This window comes from Fulvia fulva, chromosome 1 (assembly GCF_020509005.1).
Source record: "Fulvia fulva chromosome 1, complete sequence".
NCBI classification, from domain to species: Eukaryota; Fungi; Ascomycota; class Dothideomycetes; order Mycosphaerellales; family Mycosphaerellaceae; genus Fulvia; species Fulvia fulva.
The window spans coordinates 2009762-2032957 of NC_063012.1; the positions used below are offsets into that span (position 1 = coordinate 2009762).

The 23196-nt window shown below is 53.8% G+C and overlaps 9 protein-coding genes across 9 annotated transcripts; 6 read left to right on the top strand and 3 right to left on the bottom strand.

Moving 5' to 3' along the window:
- Positions 1-572: 572 nt before the first annotated feature.
- Positions 573-2534, top strand: CLAFUR5_00474 (MFS-type efflux pump MFS1; the record flags this gene model as incomplete). The annotated part of the gene is made up of 2 exons (XM_047899622.1): positions 573-631; positions 917-2534. 2 exons carry the CDS (start codon positions 573-575, stop codon positions 2532-2534), a joined length of 1677 nt encoding a protein of 558 aa, XP_047755229.1.
- Positions 2535-2608: 74 nt separating this feature from the next.
- Positions 2609-5211, bottom strand: CLAFUR5_00475 (putative E3 ubiquitin-protein ligase HECTD2; the record flags this gene model as incomplete). Its single annotated transcript, XM_047899623.1, has 2 exons — positions 2609-3627; positions 3681-5211. 2 exons carry the CDS (start codon positions 5209-5211, stop codon positions 2609-2611), a joined length of 2550 nt encoding a protein of 849 aa, XP_047755228.1.
- Positions 5212-5535: 324 nt separating this feature from the next.
- On the top strand, positions 5536-7803 carry CLAFUR5_00476 (ATP-dependent RNA helicase MAK5; the record flags this gene model as incomplete). The annotated part of the gene is made up of 1 exon (XM_047899624.1): positions 5536-7803. The coding sequence occupies one exon, from the start codon at positions 5536-5538 to the stop codon at positions 7801-7803; it is 2268 nt and encodes a 755-aa protein (XP_047755227.1).
- Positions 7804-7809: 6 nt separating this feature from the next.
- On the bottom strand, positions 7810-9244 carry CLAFUR5_00477 (2-oxoisovalerate dehydrogenase subunit alpha, mitochondrial; the record flags this gene model as incomplete). The annotated part of the gene is made up of 2 exons (XM_047899625.1): positions 7810-9052; positions 9105-9244. The coding sequence occupies 2 exons, from the start codon at positions 9242-9244 to the stop codon at positions 7810-7812; spliced, it is 1383 nt and encodes a 460-aa protein (XP_047755226.1).
- A 246-nt stretch (positions 9245-9490) lies between these two features.
- Positions 9491-10511, top strand: CLAFUR5_00478 (2-methoxy-6-polyprenyl-1,4-benzoquinol methylase, mitochondrial; the record flags this gene model as incomplete). The annotated part of the gene is made up of 2 exons (XM_047899626.1): positions 9491-9683; positions 9736-10511. 2 exons carry the CDS (start codon positions 9491-9493, stop codon positions 10509-10511), a joined length of 969 nt encoding a protein of 322 aa, XP_047755225.1.
- A 1679-nt stretch (positions 10512-12190) lies between these two features.
- CLAFUR5_00479 (uncharacterized protein) lies at positions 12191-12991 on the top strand (the record flags this gene model as incomplete). The annotated part of the gene is made up of 1 exon (XM_047899627.1): positions 12191-12991. One exon carries the CDS (start codon positions 12191-12193, stop codon positions 12989-12991), a length of 801 nt encoding a protein of 266 aa, XP_047755224.1.
- Positions 12992-13181: 190 nt separating this feature from the next.
- Positions 13182-15093, bottom strand: CLAFUR5_00480 (uncharacterized protein; the record flags this gene model as incomplete). The annotated part of the gene is made up of 3 exons (XM_047899628.1): positions 13182-14645; positions 14699-14854; positions 14908-15093. The coding sequence occupies 3 exons, from the start codon at positions 15091-15093 to the stop codon at positions 13182-13184; spliced, it is 1806 nt and encodes a 601-aa protein (XP_047756513.1).
- A 451-nt stretch (positions 15094-15544) lies between these two features.
- Positions 15545-18542, top strand: CLAFUR5_00481 (Chromatin structure-remodeling complex subunit rsc9; the record flags this gene model as incomplete). The annotated part of the gene is made up of 2 exons (XM_047899629.1): positions 15545-15633; positions 15698-18542. 2 exons carry the CDS (start codon positions 15545-15547, stop codon positions 18540-18542), a joined length of 2934 nt encoding a protein of 977 aa, XP_047756514.1.
- A 232-nt stretch (positions 18543-18774) lies between these two features.
- Positions 18775-20128, top strand: CLAFUR5_00482 (uncharacterized protein; the record flags this gene model as incomplete). Its single annotated transcript, XM_047899630.1, has 3 exons — positions 18775-19194; positions 19249-19713; positions 19763-20128. 3 exons carry the CDS (start codon positions 18775-18777, stop codon positions 20126-20128), a joined length of 1251 nt encoding a protein of 416 aa, XP_047756511.1.
- Between the last annotated feature and the right edge of the window lie 3068 nt (positions 20129-23196).

Consider the following 23196-nt stretch of genomic DNA (forward strand, 5'->3'; position numbering starts at 1 on the left):
CAGGTTGAGTTGAACAACCAACAAACCAACAGCAGAAACAAAACACGGGCCAAGGCCGAAACAAGAAGTAGAAGCAGGAACCATGTCACAGTCACACAAACACGCGTTCCAATCGCATGCTAAGTACATCAGATGCTCTGGCCAAGAAGGGCCCCACGGCCCACGCGGAAGAAGGACGCAGGAGACGGAGATGGAAACAAAGCCACCGTACGTACATGGACCACTCTGCTGCTCGTCTCTAAACGAATGATGATGTCGAGTCTGCGCAGCTGTGTCTGATGAAAGTGAGCCTCCCCGAAAATGCCACAGACGCGCCAACTTTTGCCTCCACTCATCTGCCAGGCCTGTCACACAGTGCAGTCAAGCTGCACGATGTTCTGGTTGACCGTTGACGACGCAAAGGGCTAAGCACATGTGCATGGCATTGCCGCAGGTGCTCGATCGCTTGCTGCTTGCATGCAGTCGGCGTGACGGATACTTGCATGCATGCATGTAGTGGGGCACAAAGCCAGCTGCAGTCGCGCACTCGCGGCCTCTGCAAACTTTGTGTGCACAAACTCGTCAGCAGATACATGTCCGAATACCTCCATCAGCGGCGGCGGCAGAGGTCCATCGTCCTTCATGCACAGCGGTAAGCACGTGTGAGTGCATATTGCCGTCGACGAGAAAAGCGGTCTTTCAGGCAGCCATCTGGAACTCAGGATGCTGCTTCGCGAGAGCTCAAAGATCATTCGGGAGATCAGCTCCCACCTCCGCTCACGACCACGACACGACCACGACCACAACCACAACCACAACCACAACCACAACCACAACCACAACCACAACCACAACCACAACCACAACACCTGAGACATGTCCCGAACAGTTGCTACTAGCTGCCACGACACCGAACGCCAGCTGAGAGAGACAGCAGTGTCCGATTAGCCCTCATCTTCACGTCCCTGGTCCTTGCCGTGTTTCTGGTAGCCCTTGATGCCACCATCATAGCGACGGCCATACCGACTATCACCTCCCACTTCAACAGCCTTTCAGATGTTTCCTGGTACAATGCCGCGTTCTTACTCACGAACTCTGCGTTTCAGCTGCCATTTGGACGAGCCTATACATTACTCAACACAAAAGGGACCTACATCGCATCGATCATCATCTTCGAGGTCGGTAGCGTCGTTGCTGGCACGGCTCCGAGCTCAATCGCATTGATCATCGGCCGCGCGATTCAAGGTACTGGCGGTGCTGGCATCTTTGGCGGTGCTTTCATCATCACCGCTGAGGCAGTACCGCTCGAAAAGCGCGCCGTCTTCAACGCATCACTTGGAGGTGTCTTCGGTATCGCCAGTGTGGTTGGGCCTTTACTCGGCGGTGTCTTCACCACCAACGTCACCTGGCGATGGTGCTTCTACATCAATCTCCCACTCGGAGGCCTTGTCCTCGCCGCAGTCTTCTTCTTCCTCACCAACCCAAAGCCAAAAGATCCCAATCGATTCAAAGGCCAGACCAAACTCCAAATCGTCAACAAATTCGACCCAATCGGCACCGGCCTCCTCCTCCCCTCCATCATCTGCCTCCTCCTAGCCCTCCAATGGGGCGTCCAATACAGCTGGTCCAGCGGCCGCGTCATCGCAACCTTCATCGTCTTCGGCATCACCATAATCGCCTGGTCCATCATCCAAGTCCGCGCCGCCGACAACGCAACCCTCCCCTACCGCGTCGTCTCCCAACGCACCGTCTTCAGCTCCGCCCTCTACAGCCTCCTAGTCGGCTCCGCCTTCTCCCTAATCGTCTACTACCTCCCCCTCTGGTTCCAAACCATCAAGCGCTCCACGCCGCAACAATCCGGCATCCAGCAACTCCCCACCATCCTCTCCCTCGTCATCGCGTCAATTGCTGCCGGCGGCCTGGTCGTCAAGTTCGGCTACTACGTTCCCTTCCTCTACGCGGGCACCATCTGCCTCTCCATCGGCTCGGGCCTCCTCTCCACTCTCAAACCCGATGCGACGACTGGGGAGTGGATCGGGTATCAGATTCTCTTCGCGGCAGGGGTGGGGATGGCGTTGGAGCAGACGAATATTGCTGCGCAGACGGTTTTGGATGATAAAGATATTCCCGCTGGCACATCGTTGATGGTGTTCGCGAGGAGTCTCGGTGGCGCGCTGGCGGTGGGGATAGGACAGACAGTCTTCGAGCAGCGTCTCAGAGGTCTGCTCAAGACGGAACTCCCGAGTCTCGGTGGAGACGTCGTCAATCAACTTGTCGGAGGGAGCGGTGCGACGGATTTGATTGCCAAGGTGCAGGCGGCTGCTGGTGGGGATCAGGGGATCGTGGCGACGGTGTTGGCGCTGTATAACACTGCGTTGACGAATTCGTTTTATGTGGCGGTGGCGTTTTCGGCGCTTACGATTGTGCCGTGTTTGTTTATTGAGTGGAAGAGTGTCAAGAAGGAGAAGAAGCCGGAGAAGGATGAGGAGAAGGCAACAGAACAACGGCAAGACGACAGTGATTCTGCGAAAGAGGAGAAGGATGATGGCGAATAGAGTTAGAGATGATACCCTTATGATGTTTTATGCAAGAACGACCAGTATTATCTCCCACACTCAAGTACCTCGGATCAACTGTTCCCAAACCCTTCACCAGCATACTGCAACGCCAAACTCAACTTCTGCCCCAGAATCTCTGCGCTTGGATACTTAGGCAAAGTCAACGTCCCAAAGCAAGTCGAGCTAGTCGGCAACGTCTCCAAATTCCCAGACCCAGGGAGTCTCTTGATCACGAACGTAAGCTGGCTCGCCCCCGTGATCGGGATACGCTCAGCAGCCGTGACAAACTTGAGCAGCCGCTTCTGCTTCTTTTGCGGCCACGCCGAGACCACGCGCCAGAACGTTTGGATGTACTTTGACTTTGCGTCGTAGCCGTCGTATCGTGTGGCGGCTCTGAGGTCGTCGATGTCGAGATGGTCGCTACCCTCGAGGTGGACTTTGAGTTGATGCGGTTGGAAGATTTTCAGGGCTTTTGGAGGGATCAGGCCGGAGTTGTAAAAACCTCGGATGAAGGCGTCTACCTGGGGAGCCACTGAGCCGTAGTGCAGGTGGAGCTTGTATTGTTTCACGTATTGAGCTTTGTTTCCACTGGTGACATCTTCGGCTTGACCCATATCACTCACAAGCCAGCCTGGCCAGTCCAGACGCGAAGGATCGCAATCCTTATTTGCTGGTTGACCACCATCGATGAGCGTCATGTCCGAGACCTGAATTCTGTGCTTGCCATCTTGTTTTCGTAGTAGATCTGGGTACCGTACGCTCATCTGTAGCCCGTTTGCCTCGAACGGAAACGAGTAGTCCAGATATCCCACGTCGCCATGCATGATGCTTTGTAGTGACTGGACCTCGTGCGACCATCTGTCGTCAAGATCTTGGAGTCGCACGTCGACGGTTTTGAGGGGAGAATCCCCAGCATCCTTCGGATGCGATAGCAGCATGTAAAGCACCTTTGGAAGCCTGACCGGGAGTGCGATGCCGTTGTATAGTGCTAGGGCCACGACCAGACCAAACAATTCGAACATGTAGAGTGGCTGTAGACTGCCAGGCCTGAAGTAGCTGATTCCACTTTCAGTATCAGTAATGAACATCTCTGTGCGCGTGTCAGTTATCATGAGTCGTTCAGGTCCCGATAGAGGTTCTTACGCGTCTGCACAGCAGAAACTTCCCGACAAACCAAATTGAAGAATTCAATCTGCACCCCTCCGAGATCTTGTCCAACTTCAAGCAACTCGCTAGCTTCACCCAATCGCACACGCAGTGGTCGGCGTAGCTCATTCTTTCGTCGCTGCCATAGCTGTGTCCAGGTGTCTTCAAGAACCCTGTCGCGACTCACACTGATCAATAGATAGGGCTGTTCAGAAGATCGCACTTGGTTGGAGAGCTCGTCTTCTTCCATGTGAACGCCACTCCGCTCTCTGAGCTTGACCGCTGCATCCGTGAGCGAGTGAGCATCTTTCATGATCAGGTGACATATGGCACGGAAGTGCAAAGAGAGCTGTTTCATGGAGAAGAGCATGGGGTACTCCATGACATGATGTCGATTTCCATTTTCCGCATCCCAGTCCATGTACGATCTCGCCATACTTAGTGTATCGACTTGCGCATTGAGCAATGACATCTCGAATATTTCATCAGGCACCAAGCATCCTGGCGTATTTTGCAAAGATCCCTGGCATATGTTGTGGTGCAAGTGCCGGAAAAGCTCGAGTATGCCGTGAATCGTGCCTCCAGACACAAATGCTGGCTGAGAAGACCACTGCTGGGCGAACAGCCGTTTCAGCCAGACCATGATAGAAAATGGGACCAATAGACGATAGCGAGCATCTTCCCCACCAACCGCACCCAGGGCAGATGCTACCAGCCAGGCGAGAGGAGCACGTCCGGCACTAGGATATAGTTCATGCTTTGGATCCCGACGGCGAAGCACTTCCTCCAGATGGGTTCTGCGACCAACGACAGTCATGGTACTTTGAAAGAGCCGTAGATATGGTTCGTGGTTGAGGATGTCGAGTATTGCTGTCCACCGATTGTAGCTGTCGTCGGAAGGCATGCTCTCATTCTTCTGCGGGTATGCAAGGCCTTTACTGATGACATCCCTATTGATCATGATCCATGGAGCAGGTCGCGTCGGCGGCAACCTCTGTATCAGCCAGAGCATTGAAGCCTCACCCAGTCCGTCTGCTAGAGCGCTGTTGTCGACGAAGGCGTTACTCGGAAGCGGCGACACTTGACCAGCTGACTGCAATAGGCCTCGTAGCAATGCATGTCTGCGGCGAAGCTCTTCGAGGTCAGGAAGCAGCTTGATATCCAAGGGTGTGGTCATGAGCTGCTGGATACTTTTGGTGTCGCAAAGGAGCTGGATGAGCGATGACGGATCACGAGGGCTCTCGTCCTCGGCAACAAGTTTGTCTCCGTCACTGGCGTTGTGCTTGCAGAAATGGGTTTGGGGCTTCTGCTGGCCAGCTAGACCAATGGCCGTCGCTATTGCTGTTCTCGGCTTGTGGCGACGGACAGGTTTCCGGGTGGTGGTGGTGGTGTTGGTGTTGGTGTTTCCCGAGACGCAGACTACCTCAGTGCAGTCAGGGCTTCTGCAGCCATAGAGTAGCTGATGAGTGTAGCGGCTGACGATTTCGACCAGTTCTCCAACGGCCGGGTTGCCATTCGTGCTTTCCATTAGAATCTGACCGGACGCGGCATGCCTGGACCAGAGAACTGCTGGGGTGGTATGCTGGGGAATGTAGTCCAAGAAGTAGCGAAGTGATGATATGCCGAGATCGCCATCATGTCTGGAGTGTTGACGAACGATGGTGCATGACCGTGACCCAGTGGTCTTGCCTCATGGAAGAAGGTCACGCCTGCAGGAGGCAGTTCGGCTCAGTCGCGTGCACAGACTCGGCTAGATTCGAGGGGTCTGAGCTTCCGAGACTCGAACTTCGAGAAATTCTTATTTCTTTGCTGTCCTCGACACCACCTCAACTACATCTTGAAGGCGCTGACCATGGCGGAAAAGGAAATGCCAGCAAAAGTGGCGGCCATGAAATCGCGAAAGCGACAAAGATCGGAGGCGAACGGGAAGGAGGAATACACTGGGCCACGCAAAGCACCGAAACGCAAGGTAGACATCAACTCGCTATCATGGAACGAGGTCTCATTACCGGATCGCATGGAGGACTTTGAGGGCTTCTTTGGACTCGAGGAAATCGACGATGTGGACGTCATTCGGGATGAATCTGGTACCATTGCTTTCCACTCGAAATCTGCGGCCAGTCGAAACGACGAGGAGCACGGCGTGGCGGCTGGTGAGGACGAAACTTCTTGGTCTGGATTCGAAGACGATTTTGCAGACGTTGCGCCCTCAGCGAAGCCGGTCAAGGCAGCACAGACGAAGAAGGAATCCAAGTCGAAGACCAAGTCGAAGCCTGCAGACAATGCTACCACTGAGACCTCGGCCAATGGCGTTTTTCAGAGCCTCACCGAAGACGCCGAGGACGATGTAGAATCTGTGGACGTGTCGGCATGGCGGAGTCTCAAGTTGTCGCCTGACACGATGGCATCTTTGTCGAAGCTGAAATTCTCAAAGCCTACGCCAATTCAGTCAGCTGTGATCCCACACGTCCTTGATGGACACGATGTAGTTGGGAAAGCATCGACTGGATCTGGAAAGACGCTCGCGTTCGGCGTTCCAATTCTCGAGCGATATCTCGAGCGGGCGTCGAGAAAGGCAGCAAAGGACGAGAGCAAGGCACCTCTTGCACTGATACTATCACCTACTCGAGAATTGGCCCATCAACTGGATCATCACCTTACAGCACTGTTCTCTGAAGTCCTCTCATCCAAGCCTATGATCGCCACTCTGACTGGGGGTCTTTCGCTGCTGAAACAGCAACGACTACTGCGAGATGCTGATGTTGTGATCGCTACCCCTGGTCGTTTATGGGAGATCATCAGCTCCGGGCAAGGTATTGGCGCAGCGCTGAAGCAGATCGACTTTCTTGTTGTCGATGAGGCCGACCGCCTACTCAGCCAGGGCAATTTCAAAGAAGTCGAGGACATCCTCAACACACTGGACCGCATCGATACAGATGAGCACCAAGAAGAGACGAAGTCCGCTGGTCCAAATTTACAGTCGCGACAGACACTAGTGTTCTCAGCAACCTTCGATCGTGGCTTACAGAACAAACTCGTTGGCAACTTCAAGTACAAGGACGATTTGCTGGGCACAAAGGCGACACTGGAGTACTTACTGAAGAAGCTGAACTTCCGGGAAGAAACTCCCAAGTTCATCGACATGAACCCCACCAAGCAGATGGCGACGGGCCTAAAGGAAGGCATGGTGGAGTGCGGCGGCACCGAGAAGGATCTTTACCTCTATGCACTACTACTGCTGAAGCAAGCGAAAAGAGCGATCGTCTTTGCTAACAGTATTGACGCCGTACGTCGCATCACACCACTCCTGCAGCATCTGAAGCTCAACGCACTGCCACTGCACTCCGGCATGATCCAGAAAGCCCGTCTACGATCAGTCGAACGCTTCAAAGATCCCAGCAACACCTCTCCAGTGGTCATGATCGCGACAGACGTAGCGGCTCGTGGACTCGACATCCCGAACGTGGACCTGGTCGTGCACTACCACGTTCCGAAAGCTGCTGATACCTATGTGCACCGCTCTGGTCGAACGGCCCGAGCCGGTCAAGAGGGAGCTTCAATCCTGATCTGTGGACCCGAAGAAGTTGCTGCGGTCCGAAGACTGGTAGCCAAAGTCCACGCCAAGTCGCACATCAGGAAGCAGGAGGAGACATCAGATGCAGCTAAGCAAGGATACTATATCAGAACTCTCGACATCGACCGCAGAGTCGTCTCGCGTCTGAAGGAGCGAGTGACACTGGCGAAGAAACTAGCCGACACCACAATCGCCAAGGAGAAACATCACAAAGAAGACGAAGCCATGCGTGCCGCAGCGGAGGATCTGGGAGTCGACTACGACAGCGAAGAGTTCGAGAAGCAAGCCCCTGGGAAACATGGTCGAGGCGCAGGTCGCCTGAAGAAGCAACGACAACTCCGTGAACTGAGCAAGGCGGAGATCGCGCAGACCAAGGCTGAACTGAAGCAACTGCTCAGTCAACGTGTCAATGTGGGTGTGAGTGAGAAGTATTTGACAGCAGGAAGGGTGGACATTGACGAGCTTCTTCGCCAACAAGACGCCGCAGCGGGAAAGACTGGAGACTTCCTCGGCACTGTGAGCAATCTTGGCTTGGAAGATCTTTGAATACCCTCATCGCTTGTCTAGAGTCAACCCATCAATACCACCCTCGAATTCAGACACATCATACTCGTCCGGGTACTTTTCCACAATCTTCCTCAACTGCGCCATTTGCTCTCTCTGCTCATCCGTTGGTTCCGCGTACACATCCGTCATCATAGAACTGAGCGGCGGTCTCTTCTCTTTCTCAGCCTTTCTGTAAGCTGTCAAGATCGCCTTCCTCGTATCGGCCCGTAGCTCCTTCTCCTGCTCCTCGCTCCAGATCCCCTTCATTTCTAACCACTTCCTCAGCCGCGTGATGGGATTATCTCTCCTCTTCCAATCCTCCACCTCCACCTTCGCCCGGTACGCAAATGAATCGTCTGACGTGCTATGATGCGAGACACGATAGCTCATAGCTTCGATCAGCACAGGCCTCCCACCATCCTGCAAGGCGAGCTCTCTCGCCCGCCTCGTCACTTCCCTGACAGCCAGGATGTCATTGCCATCCACCCGGATCGTATCAATCCCATACCCCACGCCCCTCGACGCAATGCCGTCTCCTCTGTACTGCTCCAGTGTTGGCGTACTGATTGCGTACCCGTTGTTCCGACAGATGAACAGCACCGGACACGACCTCGTCGCAGCAATATTCAATGCCGCGTGAAAGTCTCCTTCACTCGCCGCGCCCTCGCCGAAATAACACGCCACAACCCTAGGATCTTCGGTTGGATTCTGCTGGTTCTGCATCTTCACCGCATACGCCGCTCCACTAGCATGCGGAATCTGCGTGGCTAGAGGTGAACTAATGGTGTGTACATTCAACTTCCGAGAGCCATAATGGACGGGCATATTCCTCGCCAGACCCGAATCATGTTTGTTCGCGAAGAGCTGGTTCATGAAATCATCCAGGGTGAAACCTCTATACTGGAAGACACCATGTTCACGATACTGGGCAAAGACGGGGTCTCTGGGGTCCAATGAGCTTGCGGAGCCTACGGCGATTCCTTCCTCGCCAGCGGAGACCATGTAGAAGGAAACGCGGCCTTGACGTTGAGCGTCGAACATTATGATGTCCATGATGGAGACTGTGACCATGTCTCTGTAGAGCTTGAGAGCTTCTTCATCGCCGATTTCGGGAGCTATAGCGTCTTTGTCGACGACGTGGCCTTCTTGGTCGAGGATGCGGTAGGTGGGCATTGCGTCGTCTTCGGTTGCACGGTCGAATTTGAGGGCGGTGGAGAAGCGGGAGTTGACGGCGCCGGGGAATCGGACTCTTGACGTATTCTCAGTATCTCATACAATGTCTATACCTCCTGTGGTCTTACCGATCCGAGCCCTGCTTCTGAGAGACTGAGTTCCATCGTCGTTGACAAGTAGAGCATGTGCCTTGCGTCGTCTTGGATCTGAGGGAGCTCTGGGCCAAGGCATTGCGCCCAAGAGCGGTGATTGTTCGTTTTGATGCCATTGTGGCTTGAAGAGAGTGTCCTACTACATCGTCACATTCCTGTAGTGAAAGAAGAGAGGGAGATGTTGTTCTGTTGCGCTTACCATCGGCAACTCCGCATTCACTCTCCACACGCGCTCCGGCTTAACAGGCGCGTCTGTGCATTGACTTTGATTCTGACGGCCGGGCCCGCAGAGCCTCAATTGTTTCGAGGATCGTTTCGAGGATTGGACTTACCATTGCCGTTCATTGCAATTGTTGTCCAACATGTCTACGTTTGCACCACGAGCAGCCAAACGACTGCGGGTCGCCGCGCCTAAGAGCTGGACTTGCGCAGAATGTCGCAGAGGCTTCACATCGAGCATAGCACGGAAACAACAGCCAGGGCCAGCAACACAGGATGGCAAAACGACACATTTCGGCTATCAGACGGTAGCAGAGCAAGAGAAGGCGTCAAGAGGTACATGATACCACCAAAACGAAGGATGAAAGCTTGCTCACCCAATCTCCAGTGGCGGGCGTATTCTCCTCGGTGGCCAGCAGCTATGACAGCATGAACGATTTCATGTCCCTGGGCATCCATCGGTTATGGAAAGACCACTTCGTGCGCAGTCTGAATCCCGGTGTTCAATATGCCTCATTACACGACCAGAAAGAGGGACAGCGGATATTGGACATCGCCGGAGGTAGCGGCGACATCTCGATGCGAATGCTCGACCACGCCACGAACATCAACAAGGACAATAAGACACATGTCACCGTGTCCGACATCAACCCAGAGATGCTGGCAGAAGGACGAAGGAGACTGTCAGCGACCCCATATCAAGCAGCAGGAAGAGTCGACTATCTCGAGGCGAACGCAGAAGATCTACACACGATTGCGGATAGCAGCATAGATCTCTACACGGTCGCGTTTGGGATACGGAACTTCACACACAAAGACAAGGCACTGCGAGAGGCATATCGTGTGCTAAAGCCTGGAGGAGTCTTCGCATGTTTGGAATTTGCGCCTCAGCTATCGAATCCGCTCATGAATGCTGTGTACAAGAGATGGTCTTTCAGCGCGATACCCTTGATCGGACAGATTGTTGCTGCGGATCGTGACAGCTACCAATACCTGGTCGAGAGCATCGAGCGGTTTCCATCGCAGCCAGAGTTCGCACGTATGATCAAGGACGCTGGATTCCTCATTCCTGGACAGAAAACTGATGGTACATCTATCGAGAGCGGGTGGGAGGACCTGACAATGGGTATTGCGGCGATACACAAGGGTGTGAAGCCCTTGTGAGAATATGAAAGTTGTCCATAGATTGTCGATAACTCCCCGACTCTGTACATTACCGCGCCTCTTCCTCCTGCTACGGACGAAGCTCTGCCCGAAGGAACGTGATGAGTGATCTGTATGCAGCAGTGCAAATAATAACAGGATCATCACAAGCTACCCAAACCAGTTTGCACATGAACGATCTCTCGATGCCAATCAATGAAGCTGTGTTCTAGCCTCAAACCTTTTTAGAGAGCTCCCAACTACCGCACCAATGACAAGTCCCGTACCTTGCAGCATTGAACCAAGCGCGAGTCGGCACTCAACTTGGTTCCCACGCGTCATACGGACCAAAGCGCCCACCTCCACCAAAAAACAACACCACATCTTCAATCGTGTTTTCTTTATCCAATATCAGGCCCATTGCAACCAGCAAATTTATATACGTATCTGGATACATCACCGAACAAATTGTCGTGCTTGGATTGGCTATATGTGGTGTTGTTGTTGTCGCATGCTACCGTCGCAAACTTTTCACCTGTTTCTTGGATTGGAGAAGCTACTGCAAGATGACCAAACACCTTTCAACACCTCAAAAGAATCAGATAGTAGGAGCCCATCACTACTGCAGACTTAAGGGCATCAAGTGCTCGCAAAGAGACTTTGTTAAGACCTTCAAACCGCTCTTCGCACCCACAAGGCATCAGGTGCGCAATGCTCTGGACACTGCAGGCTCAAGACAGCCATATCACCTTCCAGAACCTCCACCTTCCGGACCAGATCAGCTCTTATCCAAGGAGGACTTGGACCGGTGTGAACGGCTGCTTGAGAACTGCCACAGCAGGGGTCAGAAGAACGCAGTAGATACACCTTGTGACTATAGACGCAGCAGAACGAAGAACAAGGTGGTGTGGATGTGAATAGAGAGATAGAACAACACCTTCAGAAATGAACATAATCCCACCAGTTGTTTTGGGCGGTTTGGTCAGTGTGGAGCGTGGTTCCTCAACCACCAAACAAGACCGCGACCCAGACAAGCTCGCACTGCTCGCGCGCTGGAGTCTCTAACTCCATCCATCTTACGGTACCGTATCTCGTTTTCCAACTCTCCGAATCTTGCGTGCTCGCAGCTAGCTCGCCGGCCATGCTTGTCATCCCTCGGGACGACGCAGCCAATCCTCTTATCTGACCAGAGTCTATGACGAGCACGTTGTCGCACGCTGATCGGGGCGTAAGATGGCGGTCGGTCGCACTGGCTTGCACCACCACTGCATACCTGTCCTCTGGCTCCCTCTGGCACGTACGCTCACAGCCACCGCTGCGTGGGTGAGGATGTGTTCCAAATGCTTTCGCGGATTCAAGGGTAGCATGGTGGTTTCCCTAGTTCTAGACCTCGGGGCATTGTGTGTCCTCTTGCGTGTCCTTTCGTCGGCCGGGGGTGATCTTGTTCAACCTTGTTCTCATCCCATTGTTTGAACGAAGCTCGGGCTTGTGCGATCTTGGAGGAACCTACGCTAACAGAGCACGGTACTTCCATACCATGCGAGCTTAGACTTCCTTCGGAGTAGTCTTCACAAACCACTTCGTCATTCATTTCTGCCTTGCTATCTATTCCTGTTCATCTTGCATACCTTTCCCCAGCATTTCCACCTCACAGCATATTCGAGCCGTAAGTCCCGACAATAAGGCGCACCACTACCACCATGTCCTCGCCACGCCCAACAAAGCGCCGCCGCTGCTCAGGCTACATCTCCCCACCCCTAACCGACGACGACAATCTCGACAATCTCAAAGTCCTGGACCACGCCGTCAACGTTCTCAAAGTCGAAGCAGAAGCCCTCTCAGGCATTCATCACCTATACGCCGCCTCCGAAACTGCCCGAGACGGCCTCACATCTGCCGTGAAAGCAGTGGTAAACGCCAATACCCATGGCGGCAAACTCATCGTCTGCGGTGTTGGCAAATCAGCCTACATCGCCATGAAACTCGTCGCAACGTCGAAATCATTGGGAATTGCAGCGAGTTTTATGCACGCAACCGAAGCGGCGCATGGCGACTTGGGGGATGTGCGTGCAAAGGATGTACTTTTGTTTGTCTCCTTCAGTGGCAAGACGCCAGAATTGCTGAATGTGCTACCGCATGTCCCTAAATCTGTGCGAGTGATGGCGATGACTTCACATCTGTCGCGGGGGGACTGTCAGTTGTTGGCTGATAGGACTGATGGGATCTTGCTACCAGCGCCGATCCATGAGAAAGAAGAGACTACCTTCGGAGTCTGCGCACCCACGACCTCGACGACTGTAGCATTGGCCGTGTCCGATATGTTGGCTCTCACAGTGGCGAACGAAATGCATCGGGGAAAGACGAAGCAAGTCTTCAAGCGGAATCATCCAGGAGGAGCGATCGGGATGACTCACCGCGAAGTCAAAGCATTGAAGGAAGCTGAAGTTGATGTGTCAGTTGTGGAGCTACCGAGCCCGACCATTGCGGCGTTGGAGAAGTGAGGACGAGGACTGGAAGTGGTATGCTACTTCAGGACTATGATGCTATGATGTTATGATGCATGAAGGCCAGATGGTGTTGTACATCTTGCAACAGAGATCGAGCCATTGTCTTCCAAATATCCCATCTCTTGCTTCAATCTGCTCAATGACGGATTCAGCAATGATAACAAATATGGCGCCACGTCAGGTCTTAAAGACCGAGCGCTATTCTGCGCCAGCAGTTCTCCAGATCCTCGCAAAGCGTGGTGAACGATGGATTCTCCAGATTTGCGATTATCCATTCGTCCATAGCAGCCGCGCGATCTTCTGGTCGTTGCGCTGCGAAGTCATCAAGCGATGGAAACTGAGCAGGTGCGTTGTTCCTCGACTTCGAAGCAGCATATCGGGAACTGTGATCTCCCTCTCTGGATGCAGCGGCAGGAGACGAAGGCACTCTGGTTCGAGCATTGATAATCTGCCTTGAAGGTGGCGGCGACTCCAGCTCATGGGGCGCATCAACCGTGCTGTCTTGTCGCCGCATCGCAGACTCCTTCAAACGATTCCCACGGGACTGCTTCACCAGCTCATCCATCGAGAGAGTTGTGCCAGCACTCAAACTGGAGATTGGACTTGGTGGCGCAACTTGTGGCGAGACCTGTGGTGCAGTCGATATTTGAGTCTTCTTGGAGAATATCATCTTTCGAGGCTCGAATTGCTCATCCGCTGTGTAGAAGCTAGTGTCTGCGCTGCTGACAGGGCGTTTCTGTACACTGGTGCTAGTTGCCCATGTCTCGTGAGGTGTCGTGGTCTGATCCATCAGCGATGTAGACGAACGCTTCTCCACTTGCGGCTTCTTCAGGGGTGGCAGATCTAGAGCACTTGACGGACGTGAGCTGCTGCCACTGTGACGGCTCCTCGGCACAGCCGAGTGAAGTTCATGCTCCATCGCAATTTTGATATCTTGCGTGTCCGGTAGCGTAAACGACGATGCCGATGCTGCCGTGAGCGGGAGTGGAACCTCGGAAGAGTGCGACATGTGGTGTTGCAGCTCCAGAGCTCCAGAAGAGTCTTGCTGCTGCAGAGTGGGTGGAAGTGTGTCATTCGCATCCATGTCTTCTTCAACAGCTTGGCGGATTGCCCCCATATTCTCGACATTGTTGTAAGAAGATGGCCTTGCAGTAGTCGGCCCTGCCTGACCATATTGAGCTGCTGCCCCAGAGACTCCACTCGGTTGATTAGGAGCGGTGCGTGTTCGCCACATCTGAGCAGACGAAGGCCGCTCTATTGCGAGTTCGTTAGACGCTACCTTATTCTCACCACGCCTGATGACGCGTGGAGGCGGCATGTCCTCACTTGCGGGACTCGCACGGGATCCCTCGTCATGTGGCAAGCTTTCAGGTCGGTGTGCCTGTCGTAGTGGGCTACCTGAACCCAGCGCTGGACCTTGAGTCGTGCTAGGCCTCACCTGGGTAGCCGGGCCTTTGCTGAAATATGGCGAGCTGGATTCCGCAGTGAGCGGACGGAAGTCCGATTGTGCCGTGCTTGGACGACCAGCAGTCCGACTCGTTCCTGGTCGTGCACTCGCCTCTTTGAACTCCATCCCACGCCACTGAAAGAGATCCACGATTTGTCGACAATCCGCCGCGCTCTGCATGCGCAGCTGAGTCCTATGATCCTGTACACTATGTTAGCCATCATCAGTGGTCGCAGTGAGGCCCTTTCACAAACTTGACCATCTTGCAAGCGATAGCGCAAAGCAAGGAGATTGTTACTGGTGATGCCAAAAATGGGCAACTGCTCAATACGGGCAGATGTACCCTGTCGTTGGATGGCTGTCTTTGTCGCCATCGCACGTTCGATGTATCGATCAATATCTATTTTCTCCTGTTACGCAGTTAAGACAGTTCAGCAGTAGGTGTTCTTTGCTAAACACGTACCAAGACCTTCGTGCCATAGATGATCTTGAGCGAAAGTGAACCACTAGCGTCGTAGCTGCTATCTCCCTTTATGACAACGAAGAGGTCCACTGCAGTGAGATGCTCCCACGGAATCGTGTTGGTTTTGGCATCGCAGCCCATTGCGAAGGAATATTTGGCCAAGGGAAGACTGATATCGATGGCCATTTTGTGATTAGTGCTGAACAGTTAGCCTGCGTAGTAGGTGACTCTTCTCGAGCCGAGCATCGTGTTGGTGACAGTGTTTCGCAAAGTCTGTACACCGCGTGTGATGTATCGCGATGTTGTCACTGAAGCGAAAGATTGAAAGATGAAAAGGCAGGTGAGCATGTGAATGGCAAGGGCGATGCTCCGACCCCTGCCGTTTTAGTTCCGCCAAGGACCCTTGCCTTGCTCACGCGCAGCCTTCGCGGCAGGAGCTGGCGCATTGCGAGGAAGCTGCCACCGCGAAGCAAAAGCCAGCGATTCCGTTTATCTTCTGTTGCGCATCGCGACTCATGTTGATGTCTGTCAGAGCTGCAGTAATATGCGCGATACGATAGCCACTCTCACCGGTTGGCATCTTGTGTAACGCGACAATCCCGGTAGTGCAATCGCCCGCAAGCCAACAGTCGACAACATGGCTCCGAAGCGCGGTCAGTCGATTGAACGGACCGACGAGCGCGACGAGTTCATCAAGAAGCTTGCCGAGTACCACGAGAAGCGCGGGTATGTTGGCTGAAGTGATGGGCCGAGTAAAGGAAGAGTATGCGCTGACACGCTGGCCTTGCAGGACAACCCTCGAAACCGAGCCCAAAATCGGCGTACGACATGTCGACCTCTTCAAACTCTACCAGCGCGTCGTAGACGAAGGCGGCTACGATCTCGTTTCCGACACCAAGGCCAAACCGTTGATGTGGCGCAAGTTCGCGGAGGAGTTCATCGGCAAGAACCAGTACACCGCAGCGCAAGCATTTCAGATCAAGAACGTGTACTACAAGAACCTGGTCGCGTACGAGATCAGCACGCATTGGGGGAAAGAGCCACCGCCAAAGGAGATCCTGGAGGACGTGACTGCGAAGGGCGGGAATGTCATGGCTCGAACATTGGAGAACTATGAAAGGCCGAAGCCTCGAGAGCAGGAGAATCTGGCAAATGGTGATGCAAGCGACGCCAGCCCAGAGCAGAAAACGCCGAAAGAGGAGAAGATGGATGGTCTAGATGAGCCTGGCAGTGCGACAGGCCGGTCTACGAGAGGGTTGAGACAGCAGCCTCCACAACGTGTCCTGTTCCAACCAGACATCACATCGGGACGTCACGCCAGGGGACAACATACGACATCGCATGCGTCTCCTTCACCGGCCGCAGGCATCAACGCTGTCGTGAATGCCCACTCTCTAACGAATGGCGCGTCTGCGACTCTTGCATCGTACGAACCGTCGCAAGCATATCCGCTATCTCTGAAGCCTGTGGTCACACCTGCGAACAACCCTGAGTTCTATAAGAATGAACGAAAGCGGAAGTTGGAGGCCAATGCTGGACCACTGGCAAGGAAGTATCGTAACATTATGCTCCCGGGAACTGGGTTCATCGGGCCCAATATCTACATCCGCGCACAGCTTGCCATACAGAGCGGACTGCCCGACGAGGAGCGCTACGCATTGCACCATCTCGTCAAGATCAGTCATGAGCGTGGTGACAAGTACCGCTTCGATCAGTTCCCTGGCTTGGCAGATGCTCTCACCAAGAAGGTCTTACAAGTGACGGGCTTGTTCTATGACATTGATTGGGATGTTATGTACGATGAAGAGTTCTTTGCCGGCGACGACGAAACACTGAATGGACTTGATGGAACCCCGGATATCCTTCAAAGGCTCAACTCCAGTATCCCAACCATAACGGACGATACGGTATTGACCGGCGACTTCTTGACTCAGCTAAATCGCATCACGGAGGCTGGGCTTGTCATTCGTAACATGGCACTGCAAGAGGAGAATGCAGGTTACCTTGCGCGCCTGCCTTTGATTCGCGACCTCATAGCTGTGGTGCTCAACCTGCCTGAGCACTCGAGCATTGTCGAACTTCGCCATTATATACTCGATATCGCTGAGCAGGTGCTAAAGTACATTGACATCAGCTCACACGATGCAATTTACCAAGGGCTGCTGTCACACATCTCGAGCCACGATCGTGGAGCTATCGCCACTGCACTGCGGACAATCAGCAGGATTGCAATGTCGCATCCCCAACCCAAACGCCTAGAGGAAATTCCCATCAGAACTCTGCGACATGTCCAGGAACTCTTGTTGATCGAAGACGAAGAGCTACGTTCTGCATGTCTCGACTTTCTCGGCCAGTATACGTCTTTCAGCGACAACGTCGAGACTCTGGTGCAAAGTCTTGATGCAGAAGTGCTGGCGCATCAACTCAGCAGATTCATTCTATTCACCGCGAAAGAGCACAAGGAGCAACGTCATATCCGGCGACAAGAATTCAGCGACACTATCGCGCCTGTGCCACGACTGTCCAAGAGCATCGTCGATCAGTTGCTGAAGCTCGAGGAACCTGAACGATCATCCGAGTGGCTACGGATGTGCTTTCAAGCTGACGCAAATGCTGAGATGACGCAGATCTCCCTATGGCAAGCATATCAGGGCACATTCGCACCTTATCACGCGACACATCCGCATCTTATCGCTGGGGAGTTCATCAAGAACGTAAGCACCACGTTTCAAGGTGCCACTGCCCAGGTCGCCGGCTCCAATAAATATGTCATCAGGGGAATCAAATCTCGAAAGGTGCCCGTTGACACGGGAATATTGGCTGGATCGAAGGCTACCGATAAAGGGAAGGAGCTCACTCGCTGTCACTGGAAGTTCACTGTACACGTTGACGGCATCAGAGATCCAAATACTGGTATCATGACGGCTCCCCAGACTCAAGAACGGGAGTGTGCGGAGTGGTCGCGCACAAGCGATGACATGCTCCAGCACATACTGTCTACTCACTTGCAAATGCCCAAAAAGCTGCCAACGGCCAAAGACGACGACAAGATGGACATTGATGCTGGCACAGCTGCCCCTGCAGTCAACGGTAACCCTACCGGAGCAAATGGTAGCAGCTACAATTTCGACTTTGTTGCCGCGGACAAGACTACATACACCTGCCGATGGGCAGACTGTCAACGTTCATCGGCAGATTTCAGTGGAGGAAAGTCATCACGCACCATACTCTACGCCAGGCACATCAGAACCCATCTGCCAGAGATTGAGGCGTCCAGGTCGAAACACAATCTGAAGAGCAACGCACTGCATGACTCCTCGCCAGTCGAGATCACGAGGCTGACGATGCTCGAGGACGAGAAGGGCGATGCCACTGGTGTGCCTCTCCGAGCAATCTTAGTCCTCCGCAACATGGCACGCTTCATGCCGCAACGCCTCGACAAGGCAAACGGCGCAGATGCCATCAAGAGTGGCCACAAGCAGGAGCAGAAGACCGATCTGCTTGCCGACATATTCGACCCTGAGGTGCGAGAACGCTTGTTCTACGCAATGTCGCACAGTAAGACGATGAGAGACTATGCCGGGGCAGTGTTCAGGGCCATCAAGCAGAGCGAGGCCAGGGCTGTGCAGACTTAAGGCATGGTACGTTTGCATGACTTTAGCGAGGCGTTGCGACTGCGATGAAGAGCATCGCTGTGTGTATCTGTGTATCTGTTGCGTCGGAGGTCGAACAGATGAGTGACGCCACCACTTTTGCGTGTCAGTCTCGCGTCGATCATTCGCGACTTCCTGCCCTTTTCACGCTTCCATCAATATCTACTACTCCTCATCATGACATACATCTCGTGTCTTCGTTGTTCTCCTGTAGATGCTGACGGTGCTGCTGCGTGCTGCCGTGCCTCGAATGCGATGCACGACATGGCGGGCACGTCGTTTGTTCCTTGACGTTTGCCGCACCTTGGACCAGAATGCTTCCAACACTTTCACCTCGCGACTCGCCATTGGCTGGAACCGACAACTACATTCGGAGGCTCGAGGGAGCATCCTCGGTGTTCCAACGTGCCCTCCAATGCAAGAAGCCGTTGCCCAAACGCCACCGGAAGGCAACATGGGCAAAGCAGAGATCGAGGCAGCTCAAGCCATCCTAGGCATCACACCTACCCAACCTGGATCGGCAATTGGTGGCGGCGTTGTGATTATCTGCGTGGACTGCGAGGCGTATGAGTTTGCGCAGCACAAGATCACCGAGATTGGCATATCTGTACTCGACACCAGGACCTTGCGAGATGTATGTCAAGATTACAACAAGTCACTCGAGTCTATCTGCTGACATGTTGAATAGCTCTCGCCAACGGATAGCGCAGACCAGTGGTTCTCGAAGATAGCGTCGCGTCACTTCAGGATCAACGAGTACGCCCACCTAGTCAACAAGAAGTACATCAAGGGCAAACCCGAAACCTTCGCCTTCGGCACGAGCACGTTCATCGACAAGAAAGACGCCGTGCCCGTCTTGAATCGCATTTTCGAAGGTCCTGCCGTTACGGACACAAATGGCGTTGCCACCAAGGTCGTTGTTATTGGCCACGGTCTGAAGAACGACACGAAGTTCCTATTTTCCTTGGGCTTCAAGTGGACCGCCATTCCGAACATAGTTCGCAGACTTGACACGCAGTCACTGGTTGGGTCGAAGAAGGACAACGTCGGACTCTCAAGATTACTTCGAGTTCTCGGCATCGAGGTCAAAGAGGAGCATCTACACAATGCTGGAAATGATGCAGCGTACACGTTGCAGGCTTTTGTGCTCACAGTACGCTCACCAACACATACATGTTGCATGCAACGCTGACACCTCGTAGGCCCTCAGAGAGCATGCTGCTCCTGGAAGCATATCCGGCGCGATTCACCAGCAGCGGGTAGACGCAGCAGCGGCAAGAGCTGTCAAGCAGGCCACCCTCGAGGCCAAAAACGCTATCACGGAAGCTGGTGTGACAGATCAAGACTCGACCGCGCCTATGCTACCTCCAACGGTTGTGGATGGTTCTGAGACCAGCATGCAACCTTCCGCGCCAGTGACCAAGTCGAGTCACACGCAAGTGCGGTCTATGGACGACTATGGGCCTACGGTCAAGTCCAGGAGGCAGGAAAAGCTCATGCGAAGAGCCGAGCGACTTGCTGCCAAGGCCGAGGAGACTCAGAATGGTTCTGTAGATGGGATGTCCTAGGTACGCAGGCATGAAGTTGGCTGTCGATTTCCGTATGCGGTCTCCGATGACAGACGTGTCCTACGCGCATCTAGTCGCATCACAGTAGTATGGAAACTTCCACATGATCGCTCACAAGCATCCCGACGGACCCGAGCTGAATGGAATCGCCGCCGAAGGATTCGACCCACAAACTTACGCGCTCACCTCACACTTCTCGGGACAACCTCCACTTTCCCCTGTTTGAGAACATCAAGAGCGTATACAGACAATGACCAAGGCCGCTCTCAGTCGCCCTCGAAACGTCATCAAGAGTGGTGTCGTCCGGATGGCTGTATGTCGTGCCTCACCGCTGGCGTCAAGTGCAGCGGTATTAACCCAGACTGCATTCGCAATACATCTGAGGGATGGAAGATCAACAGCGATGTGGCCTGGAAATGGCAGGGAACATGGCGAGAACGAAGGGGGTTGTACCTTTTCGTTAATTATGCAACGGCGTCCGATCGCATCGGTCCCTTCGAATCAACCTTCTGGCAGAAGACTGCAATGCTGGCTTGTAACCATAGCTCGGCTCTCTGTCATATGGCAACAGCGATAGGGTCGCTGTACGAGCACATTCTTCACCTGACATCGTCGGCGGCCGAGGGAAATGAAGGTCTGAGCTTTGCACTGCGGCAATGTAATCGATCAATCAAACTGCTGACTGCGGAGCGCCATGGATCGGCTGAGCCGGAGGTCGCATTGGTCGCATGCGTACTGTTCACGTGCTTCGAAGCACTCCAAGGGGAGGCGACCACAGCATGCGCCCATACACTGCAAGGACGCAGCCTGCTAGGGATTGTTGAGATGCGTGAGCTCAATGGCGGTAACCCTGGTCTAGTCGAAGCTGCCGAAGTGCCGCCCGTGTTAGGTGGCCTCGAGATGCAAGCAAAGACTCTCCAAGGCAAGCATATGTCTGTCTCGGAAACGCAACATGTGGGAGAATTACCAGACACATCATACTTTTACAGCCTGGAACATGCCCATCGGACCCTTCGTCTCGCATACATACGGCTCCTACTTTTTGTGCAGGACTGGTATACTCACTTTGACGATGGTCTGGAGGGCATGGCTGCTTTGATGACTGTGAAAAGATCCGTCTATGCTCCTTGGTTCGGCCGATGGAATACAGCCTTCTGTGAGCTGTCGGCCAGAGACGAACGAAGCATGTCAGTGCTTGATCGGAAGAAGGCGCAGATATTGCGAGCCAACCATCTAACAATGTCGATGATGGGCAGTGCCGACCAGACAGGCACTCGAGATGTTTGGGAACAGTAAGATGACGACTTCCGACAAGTTGTCGGATTGTCTGCAAGTGTTCTGAGTACTTTCGAAGTGCAGGCTCAGCCAACACTAGGCACCGTTCAATATCCTTACTTGACCTACGGCTTATGGGTCAGCGAGCCTCTCTTCATCACAATTTTACGACACCAGTGGGCGCCAAAGATCTCTGCGGACATGAGCTGGCGAGAAGTCAGTGTGGTCCGGATCGTCGTTGTAGTACTCACGGGTCTCTCGACGGTGGGTTGCGGTGTGGCAGATTGCATGTTGCTGATGGATCGTAGGTTGCTTTGCGTCCTCCCATAACGAAGACAATACATATGTGAATCGGCCTTTGTTCATGTTGCGAATGACACAGAAAGGACCAGGCTGTCCTTGTCGCTTCCTTTGGATGTCTTCAAGTGGCACACGTTGGCTGTTATTTTTTTGACGTCAACTGTGCTCGGACGAGAAACGTGAGATTTTCCTACCCAGACCGCTTCGGCGACAGGAAGACATGATGGTACTGCCATACTCCGAGCGCTCTTGACAGGTCTGTGGTCATATCCTCCGCCACCATATGGCGTTTAACCTGCAACGTGAAGGCTCACAAGAGTCGATTTACTTGTACGATATCGAGGCTCTCGTACCCATCCATCGCGGCGGACGTTTGGCAGCGATCGCCAGGAACATTGTGTTAGAGAGGTGGTCGCAATACTGAAACCATGGTTCAGGGTGGGCAGCTGCGCAGTCTGTCACTTGCGACAAAGGATCAAGGCAAGTATGCTCAGACAAGCAGCCACGATAGTGACATACGCAGCAAGAAAGAGAGACGGTGAGCTGAATGTACCGAAAGTGGACACAACGAACGCGACCGACAGAGCGGCGCACTCGCAAGTCAGCTCACACGCATCGCACAGCACGTTTGGCCATGGCCTTTTCCAGCGACACGGACCGTTGTCTAAGAATTGGGATGGCGACAGCCAGGTATTGCGGCGGAATCCAAACAGCAACGTACCTTTCCAAGGTGGGAGTACAATAAGGCTGCGACGGTGACACCACAAACTAGCAACGACATCCATGTTGGAAAAGCAAAGCGGCGTGGGTATCATAATCCGGTGCTGCAAAATGTTTTTACTGAGAACGGAAGGCGGAGGGAACAGGGGGCAGCAGGCATGGGGCGGACGGTAGGCAGTGGCGGCGACAGGCAATAACGTGGGGAGGGTGCCGACGATCACACATCAACAACAGCAAGATTCTTGAGACGCGGGGTGGGATGAGGCTGGAAGCGTGAAAAATATGGAGCGAGGGCAGCGAATGGGAGGAGCATTGCGAACATAGCAAGGCATGCGACGATGAAAGCGGAGGTCTGGAGGCTGGAAAGCGGCGGCAATGAGAGAGTGGGAGCGCAACGAGGACGGCGACGAGGACGGCGACGATGATCACAAAACGACAGCGACGAAATGAAGATGCAAGACCTTGGCGATGGCGACGACAGTGACAACGACGATAAACAGTGCCCTCCAGTCCCCGGCTCTTGAGCCAAGAAGCTGATGGGCCTCCTCTTTCTATTGACCCTGCCTATAGCATACCTCCTCCTGCCCTGCCGCCATGCATCGTCACGAGTACTAGATTCCCCGGACCGAGTTTAGCGTCCTCTTGGGACGGTGAGCTCAGCCCTTCAGTCCCAGGCCCGAAGGCGACGGGAAGCTGATGGGTGCAGTGGAGGAAAGGAAAGAGGAATTGAAAGAGAAGAAAGCTGCAGGTCATTCTCACGATCTCGCACGGGC